The sequence below is a fragment of the Gymnodraco acuticeps genome, unplaced genomic scaffold, assembly GCF_902827175.1.
Source record: "Gymnodraco acuticeps unplaced genomic scaffold, fGymAcu1.1, whole genome shotgun sequence".
In the NCBI taxonomy this organism is placed as follows: domain Eukaryota; kingdom Metazoa; phylum Chordata; class Actinopteri; order Perciformes; family Bathydraconidae; genus Gymnodraco; species Gymnodraco acuticeps.
Window position 1 is genome coordinate 1,621,036 of NW_022990276.1, and position 23,180 is coordinate 1,644,215.

At 43.0% G+C, this 23,180-nt stretch overlaps 2 protein-coding genes and 1 long non-coding RNA gene across 4 annotated transcripts in view; all 3 read left to right on the plus strand.

The window, feature by feature from the left end:
• megf8 (multiple EGF-like-domains 8) overlaps positions 1–18,780 on the plus strand; it is a 38,671-nt gene extending 19,891 nt beyond the window's left edge. Inside the window, 23 exon segments of the mRNA XM_034221602.1 lie at positions 1,287–1,500; positions 2,192–2,432; positions 2,549–2,681; positions 4,056–4,306; positions 4,867–4,977; positions 5,066–5,184; positions 5,819–6,056; positions 6,655–6,826; positions 7,052–7,215; positions 7,541–7,676; positions 7,765–7,996; positions 8,077–8,239; positions 8,468–8,678; positions 9,089–9,303; positions 9,754–9,949; positions 10,182–10,350; positions 12,036–12,228; positions 12,320–12,490; positions 12,593–12,723; positions 15,528–15,606; positions 15,608–15,661; positions 15,802–17,139; positions 17,141–18,780. Of these exon segments, the coding sequence (XP_034077493.1) occupies positions 1,287–1,500; positions 2,192–2,432; positions 2,549–2,681; positions 4,056–4,306; positions 4,867–4,977; positions 5,066–5,184; positions 5,819–6,056; positions 6,655–6,826; positions 7,052–7,215; positions 7,541–7,676; positions 7,765–7,996; positions 8,077–8,239; positions 8,468–8,678; positions 9,089–9,303; positions 9,754–9,949; positions 10,182–10,350; positions 12,036–12,228; positions 12,320–12,490; positions 12,593–12,723; positions 15,528–15,606; positions 15,608–15,661; positions 15,802–17,139; positions 17,141–17,293 (5,084 nt within the window). The 3' untranslated portion in view covers positions 17,294–18,780.
• LOC117549582 lies at positions 12,739–14,631 on the plus strand. The gene is made up of 2 exons (XR_004569503.1): positions 12,739–13,695; positions 14,394–14,631. It is a non-coding gene; the product is annotated as an uncharacterized LOC117549582 (long non-coding RNA).
• A 1,100-nt stretch (positions 18,781–19,880) lies between the features above and the next one.
• LOC117549581 (zinc finger protein 2 homolog) lies at positions 19,881–22,950 on the plus strand. Of its 2 annotated transcripts, none has more exons than XM_034221604.1 (3): positions 19,881–20,006; positions 20,280–20,728; positions 21,311–22,950. In XM_034221604.1, exons 2-3 carry the CDS (start codon positions 20,302–20,304, stop codon positions 22,693–22,695), a joined length of 1,812 nt encoding a protein of 603 aa, XP_034077495.1. In that variant the 5' UTR covers positions 19,881–20,006; positions 20,280–20,301; the 3' UTR covers positions 22,696–22,950. The 2 variants fall into 2 exon arrangements, with proteins under 2 accessions (XP_034077495.1, XP_034077494.1); XM_034221603.1 differs by having other exon boundaries at positions 19,887–20,082; positions 21,311–22,949.
• Positions 22,951–23,180: the final 230 nt, after the last annotated feature.

Sequence of the window (23,180 nt, forward strand, 5' to 3'; positions counted from 1 at the left end):
ACGAGGAATTTGACTTGATGTCATGGTGCAGACATAAAATATAAAACAAGAAATCTAACATAAAACAAAAAGTCTTTAAGGACACTGTAATAAAATATAGTTAAATAGCAATAAAATAAAGCAGTCATTTACAGCGAAATGGAATGCAATGAGTTATAGAATATGAAATAAGAATATGTGCAGTAAGCAGTATTTGAACATTGTGTGCATTAATGTAATGCATATAGAGTCTACGTTGTGTCAGTGGGGGGGCCTTGCCTTGTTTAAGAGGCCAGTAGCGGAGGGGAAGAAACTGTTCAGGTGGCGAGAGGTTTTGGTCCTGATGGAGCGCAGCCTCCTGCCAGAGGGGAGGGGGGTGAACAGTTTGTGTCATGGGTGGCAGGTGTTTCTCAATGTCGAGTACGCTTGCTTGGTAGCGCATGTCTTCCAAGTCACTTCCTTCAGAAGCTAGGCAAGAATCCTAACTGGCATTCGGAAAACGAAGAGTGGAACAGGCGAACAAGTGTGCAGGTGTGCGTCATATGAGAGGCCCCGCCTTACATTTTCCGCCACAGATTTGGGAAATTGGTCCGTGCAAAGCATTGTGGGGATTTTAAGACCGCGGAGGATATGTGCAGCCTCGAAATTTATCGCTACAAAGTACGCCGGGCTCGGTAGAATTACGAGTATGCTGGACATTGGAACAGTCCTTCGGCGGCACTCGATGACGTAGTATGCTTGACATAGTGGCTCTGGAGCAGCCTTCCTCGACATTGAGAAACACCCAGAGGCTTAACTCTTGTGTTAAGCCATGTTTTTGTATTTATCTCATAAAACAGGTCGAGGTAAAATCATATTCGCAGTTTGTAAATTACACTGCATGCCAGAACGTCTGGGAGCAAATTAATTTGATATGCTACACAAATTATGGCCAGGATCCGTTGAATTTTCTGAATATTGGGTTGCAGATTAGAATTTTCAAAAGGGGGTTTTGTTTAGCATGAAACACTTGAAGTCACTAAAGGATAAGTTAAAAAAGAAAGTAGAAAGAAAGTGAACAATGATTGAGAGTCAGAGCTAAACATTTCAGATGTGTGTGTCTCACACGGCACTCACTTTAATTCATGTACCTTTGTTATTCATGTTTTATTATCTTTGCTTTTAAATGCCATTTGATAATGTTTCTTAATGTCTTTCATTTTTGTAAAGCACTTTGAATTGCCTTGTGTTGAAAGGTGCTATATAAATAAACTTGCCTTGCATTGTGTTGAAATAAGCTCATCTGACATGCTTCCTTTGTCTTCCAGATTGGACGACAGGCCCCCACTGTGAGGACTGTCGCCCGGGCAGCTTTGGATCGGCGCTGTCTGGAGGCGAGGGCTGTGTGCAGTGTGAGTGTAACGGCCACGGTCACCCTGTGCGAGGATACTGTCACAACCAGACCGGCCAGTGCTACTGTACCCACAACACACAGGGGCCGCACTGTGAGTCCTGCCTGCCCGGATACTACGGAGACCCCAGGTGAGGAGAGCTTCGTCCTTTACCGGTGTTAAGGAAGACTACAAGCAGCAACAATGTCATATTTTAAACCATTCTATAATAGAAAATTAGGACTACACTGTTGGCATACAGTAAATGTTGTACCTACCTTACTTAAGTTGAAGATTAAAGTGACACAAGTTCATATTCTGGCCGGACTCATTTCTAAAATCTAAAAAAGACTAAAATGAAAGCAGCCTACATTGACTTAAACTATAACAAAATAAGATAAGATGGTACTTTATTAATCCCCGTAGAAAAACAGGACAGCACAGATTCACACAGATTAATAAAATAACAAATAAAATCAAGATAAACATTTAAATAATAATAATAAAAAACTATGAAATAAGAAATGAATACAAATAGGAATAAAAATAAATGTCAGCATATATAGTTGTCTTTGGCTAAGATAAAAAGACACGGATCAGACTTTTTATTCCAATAAAGCTTGACTTAAAAAGCAGTTTGACTATATCATATGATTAAATACTAACAAGGACATTTGATAATTAATCAATTCTCATGTATTTGTATCTAAACAAAAACAATTCAAAATCAGGAAATGTAATCATGAAAAGGTATTGATATAAACAGAAACAGTGGAAGTGTCTTTGGTTGATTCTGTATTTCCTATCCTAACCCTACTCTGACTCCTTTCTCTCTCTAACAGGAACAATGGCACCTGCTACCGTCAGTGCCAGGGCCGCTCGGTGCTGCTTTCCTCCACCTCCTCCTCCGCCATGCCTCTCTCCTCCTCTCTGGGATGGCGTAGTGGCACAGAGGGCAAAGGAGGACTTTCTCACTGCCTGTGGGTCCTGTCTGTGACGGAGAACCTGGCTCCATGTCTACCCAGACAGCTGTGCCCCCCTGTGGCCCTCACACTACACCCTGACTCCCACACGCATTGTAAAGTGAGTCCACAAATACACACAAGCTAAACAACATGCTAGCTGTGATGTAGCATTAAACATTGTTAGTATTCCTCTCTATATAACTGACCTTCTGTTCTTTATGTTTTGTTCTGCAGAGCTCTTTTGTCTATGTGTTTGACGGCCTCCCTCGTTTCCTGCCCAATGGAGTCGTACATTCAGATCACAACCTGATTGGTGCATTTTGTGGCACCACCAGGACTGAGCCTATCACAGTGGAGGCCACCTCAGGTAACTATCTTTAAATAATAAACATTATGCCTGGAGAAATCTGCTTTCACACAAGTCCTTTGCAGGCCCACAGCAAAGGTTGAGCAATTTAAATGGTGTCAATCTAGTTTTATTTGAGTTATACTGTCCAATATTACATATTACCAGTTTGTCTAAGGGAGTTATTAAGACTGTACAGTATTCGAGACATCTGTCCTTAGACACTTGCAGTGCACAAGGACAAATATTCTTAAAATAATCCCTATAATTAGTAATGGATTTTTTTTTTTTAAACCTTTAGGAAAGACCAAAAGAGGAAGAATCCTTCCTACTGTAGGACAAACCTGAAATAGATAATAGACATTTATATTGTGCATTATTGAGATACGTTATAGATCTATATCTTCCTCCTGTTATACATATATTTACTTTTTATGTTTATTTGTATTTTACTATTCTTTTAACTAATATGCAATGCGTTGTTAACATGCTGCTGTGAAAAAAAAAGTGCTATTTGGGATCAATAAAATATATCTAATCTAAACAGCACAGTAGTGTTTGCTGTGTTCTACTACACATCCCTCTAGACACATTAACTACCCTTCAATTTAAGTCCCTTCAGGGGATTGGGAAAGTCCTTATACTGTCAAACATTAAAGGTCCCATGTCATGGCCATTTCTACTGATCATATTCCATTGTTGAGGTCTACTAAAATAGATTTAAACTGTTCAATGTTCCTAACTCACATTGGTTTCTCATACAGCATCTCTGTATGGTATGTGTATTTACTCTCTGTCCTAAACGGCTTGTTGGAGCTCCTGCCCCCCCCCCCCCCCCCGTGGGAGCCCAGTGGTCGTCTGCGACAGCGAGACACAGCCCGAAACACACACACACACACCGCAGCCTGGCTGGGAGTTTGTGCACGTGTGCCCAGGCTGAGTTCCGCGGTGTCTCGCTGTCTCGTCGACCCCACACCAGTGAGCCAGCTCACAGTGTCCCGCTCCTCGCAGCAGCGAGCCTCGCAACGTCCCGCCGAGTGTGTGTGTCTGTGAGGAAGTCTGCGGATTGGTCCAAACGTAACGGCTCCGCGGACATAACGTAACTATACCCGAAATACGTCACTATACCCAAGAAGTAAACAATGGAAAAAGAGAAATCTCCAACGAGGCGTTCTGGGGGCAGCACAGACAGGTCTTTTCTGTGTTAGAGTTTTACTCGCTACAGGGTGCACTTTGAGGGTTTGTGACTCTGCAGACCGTTTACATGCAGAAAAAGCTACATAACACACAAGGGGACGGGTGATAACCAGAAAGCATGACATGGGACCTTTAAAACATTTTATTCAAACTCTTAGCTTGATCAAATGTATATTGTCTTTTCTCTGTTACCTCCAGGCGTGATCTCTGTCTACTTTGAGGCCAACGTCTCCTCGAACAAACCTCAAGGCTTCAACGCGTCTTTCTGGGTGCGGCGCTGTCAGCAGAGCTCTGATGACGGAGAAGAGGGGTCTCCTGTGTGTCCGGGGGGGGCCGTGTGCCAGAAGGGGCTCTGCCAGTGCCCGCAGGGATTCGGAGGACCCCACTGCGACCGGCCCATGTGCCCTCAGGACTGTGGAGTAGCAGAAGGACGAGGAGCGTGTAATATAGTAAGAATTCTGACTATATATTAAGACATTTACATTTGGTTTTAATTTCTACGTTTTCTCTGTGGCACAGGGATTATTCAGTTCTGAGAATGTATTGGTTTCCGAGTTAAAAAAGACTTTTTAGAATTAGAAAAAACAATAAACTGTAGCTTGTACTCTTTGCCATTTGATTTGTTGTGGGATGTTTTCATAAGATTCAAGATTACATTTAGTAATAGCTTCGGAAATTAAAAGACAGTTGGCAGAATCAAACCATTAAATGACAGCCATTTTGATTAAATGTTTATGAATAATTGGTCAAAGCACATTAACTACCAAGTCCCTGGCCCAACCAACAGTGTAACATACAATATACTTACTACATAAACAAAAATAATGCAAGTGATACAATGCTGTAAGTAAAATGCGGGAATAAATAAACAATGTACATGTCAAATATAATAAAATGAATATCATTCATCTCCAGCTATAAAAAGACAGCTGTAAAAGCAAGTTTCTTGGCAATGATAGTCATGTTACATTTTCCTTGATTGCTAACAAAAGTATTGTGTGTGTGTCAGTCTCTGGGAGTGTGTGTGTGCTCAGAGAACTGGGCTGGATCCGATTGCTCTGTCCTCCGAGACTCCAACAGCCTGCTGTGGGAAACCCTGCTGGACACACAACTAACAGTGGTAAACATTCAAACTAATATCTTTTTCAATCGGCTGGTTCTTTAATAGTACACACAAACACACGTTAATGTTTCCCGTTGCTCCACAGAACCAGGCCCACAGGTTCCTGCACAGGATGGGTCACTCTCTGGTGTCCGGGCCGCAGGGAAACCTCTGGATGTACGGAGGACTCTCTCTGACACAGGGCATTCTGGGTAATGTCTACAGGTACGTCTGTGTTACCCTTAGACTGGTCTGAGTTTAAGGTCTAGAAGTGTTTTAGGTTTAAAAAATGCTTAATTGTTACCACTATGTTTTCAAGTGTAGTGATATGCTTGAATTAAATTAAACTCTTTGAACATTTTTAGATTTTTAACTTCATCTGGTGTTTCAGCGACACCATAACTCATGTGAACCTAAAAAACATTTGTATTTGAAATGACACAATACTGTTGTTGTTGTCTCCTTGCATCACCAGATGCAGAGCAGAACTGAATGAATTGCCATGAGCATTTAACCTTTTAAATGTAAATATAGAGATATTTTCTCATGCAAATTAATACTCCGCTGGGATAATCTGTTTTTGTTCATTTCTTCCTTTACATTTTTTGAACAGATACCGATATTGTTGTAAACCATGATTTGTTTACTTTTAAGCAAAGTTAACCTGAAAATAAACAACATGTCACTATACACATTCATCTCTGTGGGTGAACAATTATTCAGTTAATTCTATTTTTGATTATAAAGGCATAGAGACTCTTGACGTTTTGGATGGTATCTTGAATTGTACTCTTAAAAAGCGGTCAACCCTGTATGTATAAAGCTCATGCACATGTTTCCATTTTCCCCTGATGTTTAGATATTCTGTGTCGGAGCGCCGTTGGACCCAAATGCTGACGAGCTCATTGGAGGAAGGCTCGACTCCCGGCCCTCGCTACCACCACGCCGCTGCCATGCTGACCAATCACGAGTCCGGCTCTGGAAACCACGCAGCCAGTCACGACTGCATGTTGGTGGTGGGCGGAGTCACTAACAACGGTGTTGCCATGGACACCTGGACTCTGAATCTCAGCAGTTTGGTCTGGAGAGAACACAAGGTCAGGGGTTAAAACATCTTAAAGGTCACCTATTATGCAAAATCTACTTTTTCATGTCTTCTATACATCAACATGTGTCCCCTCTTCTTCATGTCTCTTCTTCATCAACATGTGTCCCCTCTGTGTGAAGAGATTCTGAAAGTTTCAGGAAAAAAGATTGATCCTGATCCATTTCTATAAAAACCTGTCTGAAAATGAGCTGATCAGATTTTGGCCACTTTGTGATGTCATCACGATGTTTTGTCTTGTGTAACCATTAGCCAATCAGCAACCAAGGTAACCCCCCCCCCCACCTTATCACCTGAATCTCCTCCTAGAGCACCATTGAGTTCTTTCTAACCAAGTCTCTCTCAGAGGGGCGTGGGGAGGGGCTCCTTATTTTCATCTGAAGTAACAGACAGAGAATCAGCACTTTGGAAACAGGGCTGAAACAGAGGGATTATGGGATGCTGCAATGATCTGTTTGGTGTTTCAGCCAATCAGAGACAGGTTCTGTATATATCTGACACCTATAATAAAGTAATGAAAAACAGTATAATAGGGGACCTAAAATCAGTTTATTTTCACTCTAACAAATTGATATCTCTTCCATATATAGAGCACGCTGCTGCCCCCGTTGGCCGGCCACACTTTAACGGTGCGCAGACACTCCTCCGTGCTGTTGATTGGAGGATACTCTCCAGACAACGGCTTCAACCACCACCTGCTGGAGTTCAGCCCTCGGACCGGAAACTGGACCATCATCTCCCACGTTGGCACACCACCTACAGGTTTTTGAGGCCTTTTATTATGGGTTGTATGTGAGCTTTTACTCCCTCTGTAACTCATTGATTTATGAAACACTGACATAAGTACAGACATCATTATTTGTAGTCAATAGGAATTCATTACATTTTAAGAGAGGGAAAAAACAAACAACACAAAAACAGATTCAGCCAACTTTTTTCTTTTCCTTTGCACTTCAACCTGTTTTGCATTATGTGTTCCTCAATCAGGTTTATACGGTCACTCTGCAGTCTACCACAAGCAGACCGATGCCATCTATGTGTTTGGGGGCTACCGCTTCCACGTAGAGACGGTGGAGCCCTCAGGAGAGCTCTACAGTCTGTACTACCCCAGCGTCACCTGGTCCCTGCTGGTGCCCTCACAGGGGGTCAAGGTAAGGATTCAAAAAGAGGTGTAATCTTCTATTCATGGTCATTTTGACATAGAACTAGCTTATAGATTATGCATTTATAACGGCACTTAAAGTGAATGTACAACCCGCTTCAAACCTTTTTTAAATGACGGGACAGTATTCATATTATCTCCGTCATTGTAATAACAATTCAGTCAATGGTGAAACATATTTTATTAACGTAGCCTCTTCTCGATGCTCCTCTTACAGGCTGGTAAATAAGTCAAGCTAAGCATTTATCCTCTTATCAGTCCGCTGCATATAGATAACCTATCTATTGTTGCTGTGTCATCTCTTCGCTGCGCAGCCCCTGTCCCGCTTCTTCCACACTGCAGCCATGATCAAAGACACCATGGTGATTGTCGGGGGCCGGACCGAAGCAGAGGACTACAGTAACTCAGTGTCTCTGTACCAGATCAACTGTAACACCTGGATTCAACCAGGTGACTGCCTTAACGTCTTCCTGCAGATTCCTTTTCAGTCAAATCATGATTTACCGTCCAATAACGTATGTTTTCCTCCTTCCTTCAGTCTCAGTTATAGGAGATCCAGTGAATCGCTCAGTGTCTCTTGCCATGACGAGCTGGGGCGGACGTCTCTTCCTGTCCGGGGGTTTTAATGGCGTCACGCTGGGCCGACTCCTGACCCTGACCGTGCCCTCTGACCCCTGCGCCCTGCTGCCCACCCCAGAGGCCTGCAACACCACCACCGGCAGCTGTGTCTGGTGTCGGGGAGCCTGTGCATCTTCTGATACAGCTGAGAGGTAACGCTTTGGCTGAAAGAAACTCTAAAGTGTTGTATGTGTATCTCCAACTTACATTCCCCCCCCTCCCTCTCCATCAGAATGGGATGCTTGAGTGGTCAGTCTCCATGTTCACCGACCCCCCGCCAGCCGGACCAGTGTCGCAGACTTAAGACCTGCAGTGAATGCCTCGCTCGACACCCTAAAATATTCACCAATCCGTTACTGGTAACATCCTATGCACCTACATCGAAACAATCACTAGTAAGTCATCACAATTTGTATGTAGAGTTGACAAAAGAGACAAAATGACTGTAAAAAGATGAAAAACTAATGGCAACAATAAACAACAATGTGCAAATACAGAATTGAAGATTTAAGGATTAAGGGGCCAAAAAGGCCAGTGGTAAATAAATAAGTGTCTTTAGCCTAGCTCAAAGAAAGACAGCTTCTTTCCTCAAACTAAAACCTGTTCCTCTCTGATCCTCCCAGCCTGCTCTACATTGTAAGTGGTGCACAAACTGTCCAGAGGGCGCCTGTATCAGCAGCTTTGTCAGCTGCACGTCTGAACACGACTGTCGCATCAACCAGAGAGAGATCTTCGTGTCCAGCAACTGCACTGAGACCAGCTGCGAGGCGTCCGACTGCCCCAAGTGCACCTCCTCCGGAAAATGCATGTGGACTCGCCAGTTCAAACGCACAGGTACGGGTGATTGTGTTGTAAAGCCTTGAAAAGATTATGATGTTTTTTATCATATATCTTTTTTTTTTTTTTTTAATTATTATTTCGAATCTGTAAAACAATAATGAAATGAAACATGATAATTATTATACTATACAAACTTAAGCAGTGTCAAATTGATACAATTGATTAGTCTGGAACTGAAAATAGAAAATATTTTTTTTTTTTTTCTTACATTGTAATTTTCTATATTCTCTATTCCTTTTTTTTATAAACATTTACAAACTTTTCATTTAATAATATATTTAAAAAATACCTGTATGCTTTAATTTTCCATTTGAATGTGTCTTAGTCTGTTGATGTATGCAGCATCATATATCAAAACGTATTTCTTTAGGGCATTTCATAATAAACACTGACTGTGTCCCCAGGTGAGACGAGGCGCATCCTGAGTGTGAACCCCACCTACGACTGGACGTGTTTCAGCTACGCTCTGCTCAACGTCTCCCCCATGCAGGTGGAGTCCTCCCCCCCCATGCCCTGCCCTCCCCCCTGCCACACTCTCACTAACTGCAGCCTGTGTCTGGGCTCCAGAGGCTCTGATGGGGGGTGGCAGCACTGTGTGTGGAGCATGGCTCTGCAGCAGGTAAGACCGCCCCTTACGTGCTTTACAGAATATTTAATTTAATCAAATCGTATTCTTATATGCCAAATGATTTAAGGGCTGTAAGAACATTTTAATGTTTAAGAAAATGCATAAAGAAAGCGTAATTAGACAGTATGACGGTTGACTTTTGATTGTGTTCGGGTTTTATGTTTCAGTATTTGTAAGCAACTGAGACTGAAAGAATATTGCTTTTATTTGACTTTTTAATGGTTATTTAATTTTCTTTTTTGTAAGAAGGCGCAGGTCAAATAAGATGTTCTTCTCCCTGCTCCTTTCCACCATGCGCTATTAAAAAAAAAAAAATTAAAAAAACCCACTATAAGTGTACATCATTTGTAAAGTGTACATGTTTTGTTTTAAAATAACTGCCATGTGTGGAATAAATAAATGAATCAATAAATATGGCTGAACATTCTCCCCTTCCTCTAGTGCATGAGCCCTTCCTACACGCCCCTGCGATGTGAGGCGGGTCAGTGCGGTCGCCTGCTCTCCGGGGGGGACTCCTGCTCGCCCCAGTGCTCCCAGCTCACCCAGTGCTCCCAGTGCATTGCCAGGCCTCAGTGCGGCTGGTGTGCTGGTCGGGGGGGCAATGGGGCCGGAGGCTGCCGACAAGGAGGACTTGATGGTGAGAAATGTCTTCAGAATCAGAATACCTTTATTAGTCCCACAGAGGGGAAATGTACATTGTTACTGCAGAAAAGAGCCAAAGACAGCTTAGTGTTACCTAAGAAACTATTCTAAAAAAACAATTATAATAAAAAAAAGTTCAGCGATTGCGTTTCCCACCAGTTTCATAAACCACATTTCTGCTTTTCTGCTCTGTGGTCCCCTCATCTTCCTCCCTTCTTGTCTCCCAGGTGTGAGTGAGGGTGTTTGCCCCCTGAGGAACAGCAGCTGGTCCTTCCTCCACTGTCCAGAGGAGGATGAGTGTGCCAATGGCCATCACGACTGTAACAGCACCCAGGACTGCCACGACCAGCCGCAGGGCTACCACTGCACCTGCAAACAGGGCTACATCCTCAGCAGGTGAGATCTGGACTCAGCATGTATGGCTCAAGCACTGAATGCAGGAGTATAGGTAAAGGTCACCTATTATGCAAAATCCACTTTTTCATGTCTCTTCTACATCAACATGTGTCCCCTCTTCTTCATGTCTCTTCTACATCAACATGTGTCCCCTCTTCTTCATGTCTCTTCTACATCAACATGTGTCCCCTCTTCTCCATGTCTCTTCTACATCAACGTGTGTCCCCTCTTCTTCATGTCTCTTCTACATCAACATGTGTCCCCCTCTTCTTCATGTCTCTTCTACATCAACATGTGTCCCCTCTTCTTCATGTCTCTTCTACATCAACATGTGTCCCCTCTTCTTCATGTCTCTTCTACATCAACATGTGTCCCCTCTTCTTCATGTCTCTTCTACATCAACACGTGTCCCCTCTTCTTCATGTCTCTTCTTCATCAACATGTGTCCCCTCTTCTTCATGTCTCTTCTACATCAACATGTGTCCCCTCTTCTTCATGTCTCTTCTACATCAACATGTGTCCCCTCTTCTTCATGTCTCTTCTACATCAACATGTGTCCCCTCTTCTTCATGTCTCTTCTACATCAACATGTGCCCCCTCTTCTTCATGTCTCTTCTACATCAACATGTGTCGTGTCCCCTCTTCTTCATGTCTCTTCTTCATCAACATGTGTCCCCTCTTCTTCATGTCTCTTCTACATCAACATGTGTCCCCTCTTCTTCATGTCTCTTCTACATCAACATGTGTCCCCTCTTCTTCATGTCTCTTCTTCATCAACATGTGTCCCCTCTTCTTCATGTCTCTTCTTCATCAACATGTGTCCCCTCTTCTTCATGTCTCTTCTACATCAACATGTGTCCCCTCTTCTTCATGTCTCTTCTTCATCAACATGTGTCCCCTCTTCTTCATGTCTCTTCTTCATCAACATGTGTCCCCTCTTCTTCATGTCTCTTCTACATCAACATGTGTCCCCCTCTTCTCCATGTCTCTTCTTCATCAACATGTGTCCCCTCTTCTTCATGTCTCTTCTACATCAACATGTGTCCCCTCTTCTTCATGTCTCTTCTACATCAACATGTGTCCCCTCTTCTTCATGTCTCTTCTACATCAACATGTGTCCCCTCTTCTTCATGTCTCTTCTACATCAACATGTGTCCCCTCTGTGGAAAGAGACTCTGGAAGTTTCAGGAACAAAGATTCTCTCTCTTTTTGTCCTGATCCATTTATATAAAAACCTGTCTTAAAATGAACTGATCAGATTTTGGCCACTTTATGATGTCATAACGAGTTTTTGGCTTGAGTAACCATCAGCCAATCACCAACCAAGATAACCCCCCCTCCCACCTTATCACCTGAATCTCCTCCTAGAGCACCATTGTGTTCTTTGTAACCAAATGTCTCTCAGAGGGGCGTGGGGAGGGCCTCCTTATTTTCATCTAAAGTCACAGACAGAGGATCAGCACTTTGGAAACAGGGCTGAAACAGAGGGGATTATGGGTAATGCTACAATGATCTGTTTGGTATTTGGAGCCAAACACTTCAGAGACATGTTTTGTATATATCTGAGACCTATAATATATCGATGAAAAACAGTATAGGGGACCTTTAAGAAAAATACTGTCTTGCATTGCATAGTAACATACATGTTTTCAGAAATCTTTTCTTTTTGTCTTCCCTCTGGACAGTGTTTCTGGTCAGTGTGAGCCGGTGTGTGCACAGGGCTGTGTGAACGGGACGTGTATTTCCCCAGGAATTTGCCAGTGTCACTTCGGGTTTGTGGGAGATAACTGCTCCTCTCAGTGCAGTTGCAACAAACACAGCAACTGCGCCGGAGTCAGCAAACCGGATGTTTGCCTCGAGTGCCACAATAACACCATAGTAAGGGCTTATAGCAAATGACATGCACTGTAAACAGAGTTATGAAAACATTTCCAAACTGGTAATACAAATGTATCTCTTGCATTTCCAGGGTAAGCACTGTGAGAAGTGTAAGCCTCTGTTTGTGGGCTCTGCCAAGGGGGGCGGCACTTGTCGTCCGTGTCGGGAGTTTTGCAGGGGAAACAGTGATGTGTGTTTAACCGGAGACGAACATAAGAAGGCCCTGGAGAACCCACGGCTTTTCCCTCTTGACACCAGCAGCGTAAGTGTCTGCCGTTCTCATGACTATATGTAAAAACAAATCCACCAGAAAGTGCTCACAGTCTTTGTTCTCTTGCCCATAAACTCTTTGTGTCTTTATCAGATTCAGAACGAGGTGTCAGAGGGTCCCACTGAGGAGAATGCTGTGTGTGTGAATTGCCAGAACAACAGCGTGGGGGACAAGTGTGAGAGCTGCCTCAGTGGTTTCTTCCTGCTTCAGGGGAAGTGTGAAAAGTGAGTAATATTTACTGCTCACAAAACAATGGATTCTCTTGCCTTGACCTATGTTAGATTTGCAAATATATCATCCTCTACCAGAGGAGTGAGTTAACGCTACTCTGCAACAGAACTGTTTGTGCAGAAGCGGGTTAACGTCGCTGTTCCAGGTTTTTTGTATTTATTACAGGATTGTGGCATTTTACAGGGTTATTTTCTTTCTTGGACCAAAAGGCTAATCGATGTTGTTGAACGTATTGAACTTGCTGCTCGCACACACACACCAAGTAGGTAAGTGAGGTAAGCCCAAGTAGGGTGACGAATCAAACCAGTTTACCTAAAAAAAACACAAATGTGATCAACATTACCAAACCTTTATTCATGGCGGCCGCGGGACGTCACTGTTTCCTAGCGCCACCAGTTTGTGTCCAAGATGATCCAAGAGAAAGCTCACTATAATACATTTAATTTTATATAGCGCTTCTCATCTGCCAAGACAAATCTGGAAGCGCTTCACAACAAAGGACACTGATAGAATTTGAGAGATAAAAAAATAAATAATAATAATTTAAAAATAAAAGAATAATAAATTAAATTAAATAAATAAAATAAAAGTCGGAGATAGCGATACAAATGGCAGTACTCCAGGTGTACCATGCTCAAAGTTTATTGGAAGGCCTGCCGAAAAAGAAGAGGGTCTTAAGGCCGGTTTTGAAGACCTCGGTGGAAGGGGCAGATCTCAGCTGACCAGAGGCGCGGGGCGAATGAGTAGAAGGCTCGGTCTCCCATTGTTCGGAGACTATGATCGATAGAGGCTCGTAAAACATTCCCTGGGATGTGTTGCTCTGCTGGCTGCGACAGACGTCAGAGAAACCCCGGACTACAATTTGATTAGATCCCAAAGGAGTGTTATCGCGGAATAAATGGTTGGATTCAACCAGACTGGACCACTGGCATCTAACTCCGGATGCCATCAACACGTTGTTTCTGGTAAGCCCTCAATTTGGCTAGCAAACATATTTTTATCATTCAGTTCCCTAATCCAAAAAACCCCTTTTTAAAACACTTAAACGTGGTTAGCTTCAGTCGTGTTCCTGTCGACTGCATATATGCTCCTAACACACTGGAAACAGACTGTATGTGAATAAGAGAGAAACATGTCTGAGTGAAAACACCTTGCTCGATTTTTCAGTATTAAGCGGTGAAATGTTTTGAAGTACATTTACTCAATTAGTGTGAGTTACTACTACTTCCATGTTAAGGTTTAACATTTGACTTCAACTGCCCTACATTTTAGAAGCCTATTTTGAGCTGTTTACTCCATTACATGTATTTGACAGTTCTAGTCACTACTAACTGTACATTAGCAAATCAACAGTAAATACACATTAACATACTGTACATTAAGTAAGTAAAATTAGTTCCACCTTTTTGTATGTCTTTTGTTTTTTAAAGTATCTGATTCTGAATTGAGAGATAGCTCATAACAAGTTCTATTACTTTTGATAGTGTATTATGTTTGTAATGTGTACTGTTAAATGCAGGACTTTGAAACATAGTTGTTCTACAATTTACTATTGCTAGACACAATTTAAGATCTGAGTACTTTTTCCACAACTGTCAATACAATGATAAGAAGCATATGCACACATTAATATTCTGACATGTTTGCCTCCCTTTCTGTTTAGGAGGAAAAGAGGCAGAAAAGCCCCTAGGCCAACATCAGGTTGAGCAACTGTGGCCCCCCGCAGTGAAGACACTGACCTTAAGACTTCCAGCACCAGCGATGCAACTGTGCATGAAAATGGAAGAACATACAGAATTTGTAAAGGATGATAACAATTAATCCAATATATAGCATGCATTTAATATCTTATCTTAAAAATAGATACATCACAATATTCATTATTAAAGTAATACACTTTTTTTGGTTCCTCTGGTCTTTTTTGTTTGTTTGCAACTGCAGATATTGGGACACTGAGCTAAATGTTGTTTACTATTTAGTCTAGATGTTGGGTTTTGAAGTATCCATCAGTCCCACATCCTCTTCATGGTACCCTTACCCTTGGGTTACTCGTGTAGTAGAAGTCCAGAAGTTCCATTTTCTCCAGCCTTGGTCAGCCATGTCTTGTTCCAGCAGCCATTCCTCATCAGGTCTCCCTGGTTCCCCAACACCCGGTTGACGTCCGAGCCAGTCTGACTCTCGCATTAAGGGTCTTCCCCAAAGGCCCTCACTGGACTTGCCACACCTCCCGACTGGGAATCGAACCCCAGTCTCCTGTAACAAAGAAACAGACGACTGATTTGAGAGCATTTTCACTAATATCTTGTCATCTGTACGAGCCAGTGTCTGACATGTGAAGCTTATTTCTTGTTTAGTGACACATTTTTCATCCTGCACCACCATCCATGAACATGCTGCTTTTGGAAATGACGTATCTGGTATCCATGAATATGTCGGACGTACACATTAATATTAAAAAAGACTATATACTCAATGTTTTGGCACTGTCCACCTTCACCATTATACATTGTTACACACAATGCCTGACCTCTGTGATATAACTCTGCTGTGCATACTGAATGTTGTACTACTAAATTATAATTTTACCTTTTTATCTATGTGGTCTTACAGCAACAAATACGTGCTACTAATGAGATGGAAATCTCCCCATGCCTATTGGTCAGATAAATACAATGTCAAAATGTTGCAAAAAGACAATCCACAAAAATGCCTGAAGAAGCAGCACTCTTACTAAAACACTCTTCTCCCCTTTAGTTTTCTCTCCTTTTAAGTGTGAATGTTCTCCTGTGCATTGCAGGTGTCAGTGCAACGGCCATGCAGACACGTGTAATGAACACGATGGTACAGGATGCCCCTGCCAAAACAACACCGAGACCCCCCTCCTGCCTCAACAACGCTCAGAGTGACCGCAAAGACTGCTACAAGCAACAGGTATGCACTTAAGGCACTTACTTACTTTTTGACAACATATTATTCACACAGAAGTTGACCATGGTTGGTCACAATATAATCTTTGACTTTCTTTCTCTGCATTGTTAAAGGCAAAACATTTTTTGTGCTCTTTTATTCAGTGTGCCAAGTGCAAAGACTCCTTCAACGGCACCCCAGTGAACGGGCGTCAGTGCTACCGTCAGTTCAACGTGGACACAGAGTGCTGCTTCGACCCCACGTCCCAGACCAACTGCTTCCATGACCCCACCATCCGCAACCTGCCCAGAGGCCGGACCGTCTTTTTCTCTGCGCAGCCAAAGTTCACCAATGTGGACATTCGGGTTACCATCGATGTTACCTTTGGGGAGGTGGAGGTGTACGTGTCCAACTCTCCTGACATCTTCATCGTGGACGTAGACAGATCCACAGGGATTCACACCATCAAGATCGAGGAGGATCCAGCAACTCGAGGCACAGCGACTGGCGTAGATAAGGATTCACCTCCGTCCCCTATAAAGGTGTTTGCCAATGCCTCGTCCAGTCTCTTGGGTCCCTTGCTCTCCCACAATCCACTTCAGTTGCAAGCAAAACCCCCAGGGGCGGAGAAAGAGATGACAGAGGAGCGCGCTGAAGGACTCATCAGCTACATCACGGTGTGGAAACCTCAGACGGTGCTGATAGTCCGTGGTGTTCGAGATCGCGTGGTCATCACCTTCCCTCACGAGGTGCACTCCCTGAAGTCCAGCCGCTTCTACATCGCTCTGAGAGGGCTGGGAACTGACCAAAGGCAGGGGGAGTCGCAGGGTCTGCTGTTTCTGCGACAGGACCAAGCCCACATCGACCTGTTTGTCTTCTTCTCTGTTTTCTTCTCCTGCTTCTTCCTCTTCCTGTCCGTCTGCGTCCTCCTGTGGAAGGTGAAGCAGTTCCTGGACTTCCGGCGGGAGCAGCGCCGACACATCCAGGAGATGACCAAGATGGCGTCGAGGCCCTTCGCTAAACTCACCATTTACCTGGAGCCGGAGGAGCCTCAGCTCATCTACCTGCCGTCAGCGGGCGGTGGGGGCAGCACTGTGTCGCTCGCTCACGCCCGCACAAGCAAGCTAGGAGGTGTGGTGGTGGGTCAAAGGGGCCGGGCGGGGGGTGTCTCCTACAAACACGACCCGGGCTCTGGACCCACGGCCCACCACCATCATCATCTCACCCTGGGTGGAGGGGGCAACGGTGGGCAGCACCTTCCGCTTCACTACCTGAACACCCACCACTATGCCAGCACCACGTCTGGCACCCCCGCCTCACAACATCACCACCCATCCACGTACAGCGGCTACCAGAACTTTTGCCGCTCCGACCCCTTCCTCTCTCAGCTCATGGGCTTTTCTTACTCCACCTTTAAGGTCGGGCCCATCACCCTGGAGCCCACGGACGACGGCATGGCCGGGGTGGCCACCGTCCTCTTCCAGCTGCCCGGGGGGGGTCCTGGCTCCCAATCGGGCCTGCCTGGGCTCTGCACTGGTTACTCTGCGTCAGAACCTGCAAGAATACTGTGGCCATGGCAACGGAGGGGGTCACCCGGGGGGAGGGGGGCGCAAAGGTCTGCTCGGGCATCAACACCTCACCACTATGGCTATGTAGGGAAGCAACAATATAAGATAAAGGTGTAAAAGAGAAGAGATGAATTGAATTTGTTTGAAAGCTGCAAGGCGAAAGTCTAAGAGTTATGTCGCTTCACGTGAGCATTTTGAACAGAGTTGTACATACACTGTAAAATGAATTATGAATTGTCTTTTATTTGTATTATGTATTGCAGTGCTTCACATGACCATGCTAGCTGTCTCTACAGTGCACTACAACTGCTTCATGCTTCAACAACACATCCTGTCTATGAGGTGTGAGCACACTCAGTCTCAGACACAGACTGAAGCCGGACTGAGGACAAAACTCTTCTCACTGACAAAGAGAGATGTTAAAAATACTCTCTTTGGAACCAACATGTGCTTTATACCCCAGAAAGTGACAATCAAAATTGCCGTTGAGAACAAAAGACTTTGGTTAGGCGTAATGTGCAAGATTGTGATTGTCGCTCGTGAGATGTTTTTTATATCACAGTCGATATGAGTGATTTATAACTGTAGCTCAGTATATGGCAGGCTTCGAGGCTACGTGTTAATGTTACACAGAATCCTGAGTATGTTTTTCCACATATTCAGTCACCTGTTACACTTTAATTTGTGTTTCTTCTCATCTGCCTTCACTTATTGCCTTGTCTGTGAGTCGAACGGCTTACACTTAATAACACATTTAGTTTCATGACTTGAAAAAATAATGAAGGATGATGTTTTCTTATTAGTATAATAGTCAAATAATTGAGAAACCCAACATAATTCGTCCATGAAAAGAAGAAAGTATGTATCCTTTGGAAACGTTTGGTTACATTTTGTTGACATGAAATGTATGTTGGTGTTTGGCTCGTTTTGCTGGACTGCTTTTTTCAGGCACCTTGTCTGCTTAAATGATTGTAATAACCAATCAATTTGATTTAAAAAAAGAAAAGCAATTGGATGTATAAAAAAGAAAAAGTATAAAAAATGTTACTTTATCGAAATGAACGCAACGGAAAGAATTCTCCTGGTGAGAGATTTTTGGAAGACGTGAAAGCTTTTTTATTTGTGATGAGACTGAATTACTTGTTCACTGGTTGGTGTCAAGGTTAGTTTTTTGTGTTTCCTCTCTGGTTTCCTTTTTGCACTGCATGGAGGCAATGAGCCCCATTATTCACGAGAAACACTAAGAGATGTCGTCCAGCCTCAGATGGCACACGAGTCATGAATGAACTAAGAATGATGCTACTGGCTTGTTATCGACTGAACAACATCATGAACTGTATACTCACAGCAAATGCTTCAAATACATACTGTCCCTATTTATAACAGCCCTCCACGATTAAGCATTAATACTGTTTTTTGTTTGTCTTGTATCTTTGTCTATGTTCTTTTTTTAACATATTTTGTACATACATTTTGTTTGTTTTTTTGTTTTCAAAAAAGGGAACAGTGCTGTACAGAATATTGCGTCAAGATTCTCTGTCCTGAGTCGGCTTGAATAAAGTCTGTGAAACATGACTCGTGGGTTTTTTTACAGGAGGGAAAACTAATTACAAATGCCTATTAACCCTTAACAACACCTTACAAAATAATTAGAAACAATACTTAATTGTAATTTTTCTAATGTATCTATTCTAAAAATGTTTAGAATTATGTTCCTTTGTTTTCCATTTTACACTCAGAAATACTATCCATGTAGGGTACACGTTTTATACATTATTAAACCCATATCTCACCAATATTACACTGTTAACCCTCCTGTTGTCTTCGGGTCAAATCTGACCGATTTACTATCAATCATAACTTTTTTGTTTTACAATCGATTGCATTAAGGCTTTATGATATCCTTCACATTAGACATTTGAACATATACAATTGCTGATCAACACTTTCATTGAATTTTGGAGGATTTAGTCAACTTTTTAATTATTTATTCCCGGTCTAAAATGACCGCCATAAAGAAAAGGAATTAGTAACCATCCGGATCAAATAAAAAAACACACACACACACACACACTAAATGTGTTCCCCCTGTTATAAAGTTACACCCCCCCTTATGTGCCAAATCCCCCCCATGTGATTCACACTGCACACACACACACACACACACACACACACACACACACAGAGAACAACTCGACACATCTCAACAATAGAAGGGTTAAACAACACTATTGCAGCCATACAACACTGTTAATACACCATTATCACACCCACACTACACACATCAACTAACACTAATATTACACCCATATTAAACCATTATTACACCATTAATACAGCACTAAGATTACACCCAAATTACACTATTATTACACCTTTATAACATCCATATTACAATTATACTAAACCCATGTTAAACAATGCCACCTGTCAAATGACTTTAACCCACCAGAATACAGAAACCATGTAATGGTTACATTTCAAAAAGTCATAAAAGAGAATGCAAATAAGAAGGATAAAGTAGAATAAGACAGATTTAAATCAAATAAAAAGAGTGACTGTGCATTATAAGACATGTTTAGTTATGTATTTAATAAAATGCAGTAAGTGGTTGTATTTGTGATTGTGTTGCTGTTGCTTTAATCCTGTGATGTAACACTTGGACATCAGTGACCTGCGCTGATTGGCCGGAGCAGGAGGAAGTGTGCTGCTCTTCCTGTGTTTTATTCTAGTCATTTATTAAACGTTAACCTGCTTAGGTATTGAAAAGCAGCTTTGACTGAATGACGAAACTATCAACAGTCAGTATTTTTCTTTACAGCTGATTGTCCGTAATAACATTGACAGTTGCCTAGCTGCAAGAAAACGGTTTTAACGGTAAATGACCACCAGTGCTAGCCCCGCTGCTAGGCTAATGCAGGCGTTAGTGATGCTTAGCTATGATGCTAACCCGTAGATAACAGAAATATGGAGAAGATGAAGACTGTTGTCGTGTATTTATGCAAATGTATTGTATGTTACTGCCTTTTCTGTACTATAAATTAACCTCAGCATTGTGTCCCTCTTGTTCGCAGCACATTAAGTGACGAAACCCATATGAAGATGAAATCCACCAAGAAGAAGTCTTTGCAAAACAAAGCAAAGAGAGGAGAAACACAACATGATGTTCTGGTAGTTAAGACTGAATGTGAACCAGAGGAGGAAGTGCACCTTACTAATGGAGCGGGTCTGATCATCCAAATCAAGGAGGAACCACTCTCACTGGAGATCAGTGAGGAGCACAATGGACCCTCATCATGCTGCTCAGACACTAAGGATGGGACTGAGGCATGCAGGCCAGATGTTCAGCAACACATAAAGGAAGAGTGTGACTCTGAGCATCATCCAGATCTCACTGAGGCTGCTGTCAAAGAGGAACCAGAGTCAGGGATAAAAGAGGAGACACACATTGAGCAGCAGAGAGGGGGGGAGGCAACAATACACATCAAGGGAGATTATGGAGAAGGAGAGAAGGACTGCAAAGGTTGGATATCTGTAGTTTATAAAAACAGGCAATCCCTGGATATTATTGACGTTTTGGTGTTTCTTTTATATTAAAAAGTGTGTTTCTTCATTGCACTAATACAACAGCAGTTTATCAAATATTTTTAAAATGTATAAGTATTAATGCAATATAAGATAAGGCCAGTACTTTGCCATTTGTGGCACGGCAGCTTATGTAACTCATGTCATGTTGTAAATTGGTAATTTGCAATATTTAAATATATTTAGATAAGATAAGACTGGATTTACTTACTACATTTATCGTCTCAGCAGACTCGGCATGTTAAAACAATGCGTTGCACATCTGAAAATGAAAAAAGAGTAATAAATAAAACAACATAAAATAGAAAATAATACATATGAAGGGCCAAATTACAGAAAAAAAAATTGAAAGAAGAATATTATTTACATACTGTTTATTATTAATGTAATAGTCTTATTTTGTTGTTCATAACTTTTAAGTATTTTTCACGTTGTCTGTATAATAGGGAAGTTTGAAAATCATAATTACCACCTTCATTTAATGCACTTTGCCTCCTGTGTGTCTTCCTCTCCTCCCCAGAGTCATCGTCTGACTTCTATCCATGTCCTCACTGCGATGTCTCCTTCACTGACCTGGACTTCCTGGAGAAGCATGTCAAGTGGGTCCATCAGAAGGAGTATCTTGCCAAACTAAAGAAATGCCTCTCAAGCCGCACACTGAACCTCACCCCCAAACACCCGTGCACCGTCTGCAGCAGCACCTTTACATCTAAAGTACACCTTAGGCTCCATATACGTGAAGCCCATCCTTCTGCCCCTCCTCGCAGACTCTTCCCCTGTCCGACATGTGCGCGCAGCTTCCAGTACCTGAAGAATCTAAAGAATCACTGTCAGCGCTGGCACAGCATGTCCGTGGCGACCAAAGGAGGACATCTCAGCTGCGCCAAGTGTGGGAAGAGTTTCAAAGCTACCTGGGGTCAAGGGCCGCATTTGTGTCATGAGCAGCAAAACACAGAAGCCGAGGATAAGCCAATCTGTCTGGATGTTGGTGTGAAGTGTCCAGAATGTGGCAAGGTGATAGGCACACCTCAAAGCCTGGAGGATCACATGCGCACACACACGGGTGACCGGCCGTATGTCTGCAAGGATTGTGGCAGGAGGTTTGTGGAGCGCAGCGGGTGGCGGCAACACATGAAAATACACTTAGGGGAGAAGCCTTACAAATGCCAGGTGTGCGGGAAGGCCTTTTTAAGATCGCATCACCTCAAGTGCCACTTAACCACACACTCGGGGAAGAAGGAATACTCTTGTTCTGAATGTGGAAAAGAGTTTGGATTCAAGTCGAGTCTGACTCTCCACATTAGGACGCACTCCGATGAGAAACCCTTTCACTGCAATGTGTGTGGGAAGGACTTCATCACCCAGAGAAACCTCAGGGTTCACTCGAAAATCCACAACATTGAGAAAGCTCACCAGTGCGGTGACTGTGGGCTGAAGATTGGAGACATCGGGGCTTTGAAAATACACCTGCGCACACACACCGGAGAAAGGCCTTACCACTGCACAGTCTGCGGCAATAGGTTCATTCGCCTATCACATCTGCGTAACCACCAACGCATACACACTGGAGAGAAACCCTACAAATGCAATGAATGCGACAAGAGTTTCACTCAGTCAGGTGATCTGGCCAAGCATAAGAGGATACACTCTGGGGAAAAGCCCTTTGAATGCCCAGAGTGCCACAATCGTTTCACCTCGTCCGGCGATCTGGGTAAGCACAGGAGGAGTCACACCAACCTGCGTCCCTACACGTGTGAAGAATGTGGAAAAAGCTTTCGTTTGTCAGGACATCTTAAAACTCACATGTTAACCCACACAGGCGAGAAGCCATATTCCTGCCCGAACTGCCTGCGCAGGTTTGCTCGCTCTCACCATCTCTCTGGGCACGTGGCTAAATGTCGCTGACTTTAACAACATGATTATAAATAAGCTATACTGATTTTCAAGTGGTTATTAATAGAGATGTATGTACGTTTTTTTAATTAAAATCTCATATATATATATATTAGTGCTGTCAAAATTATCACGTTAACGGCGGTAATTAATTTTTTGAATTAATTGCGTTAAAATATTTAAGGCATTTAACGCATGTGCAGAATGGCCCGCCCCATACGTGCCACCAGTGGTAGCGCCAGGGTATGGCTGGGGTAGGCTACACCCATACCAAGAAATGGCTTAGCCCCACCATGAAAAATGATGTTAAAGGAAGCAAAATAAAGTCTGCCAACTCGCGCGGAGTAAATTGCACAGACAGCAGTTAGTAAGATTGATTTCAGTAGCCACGGTTTTGAAAACTTTTGTCACGTAGTGATCGTCTTCTCAATTAGGGGTGGGCGATACCACAAAATCTGGATTCGATCCGATACCAAGTATTTCAGGGCCAGTATCGC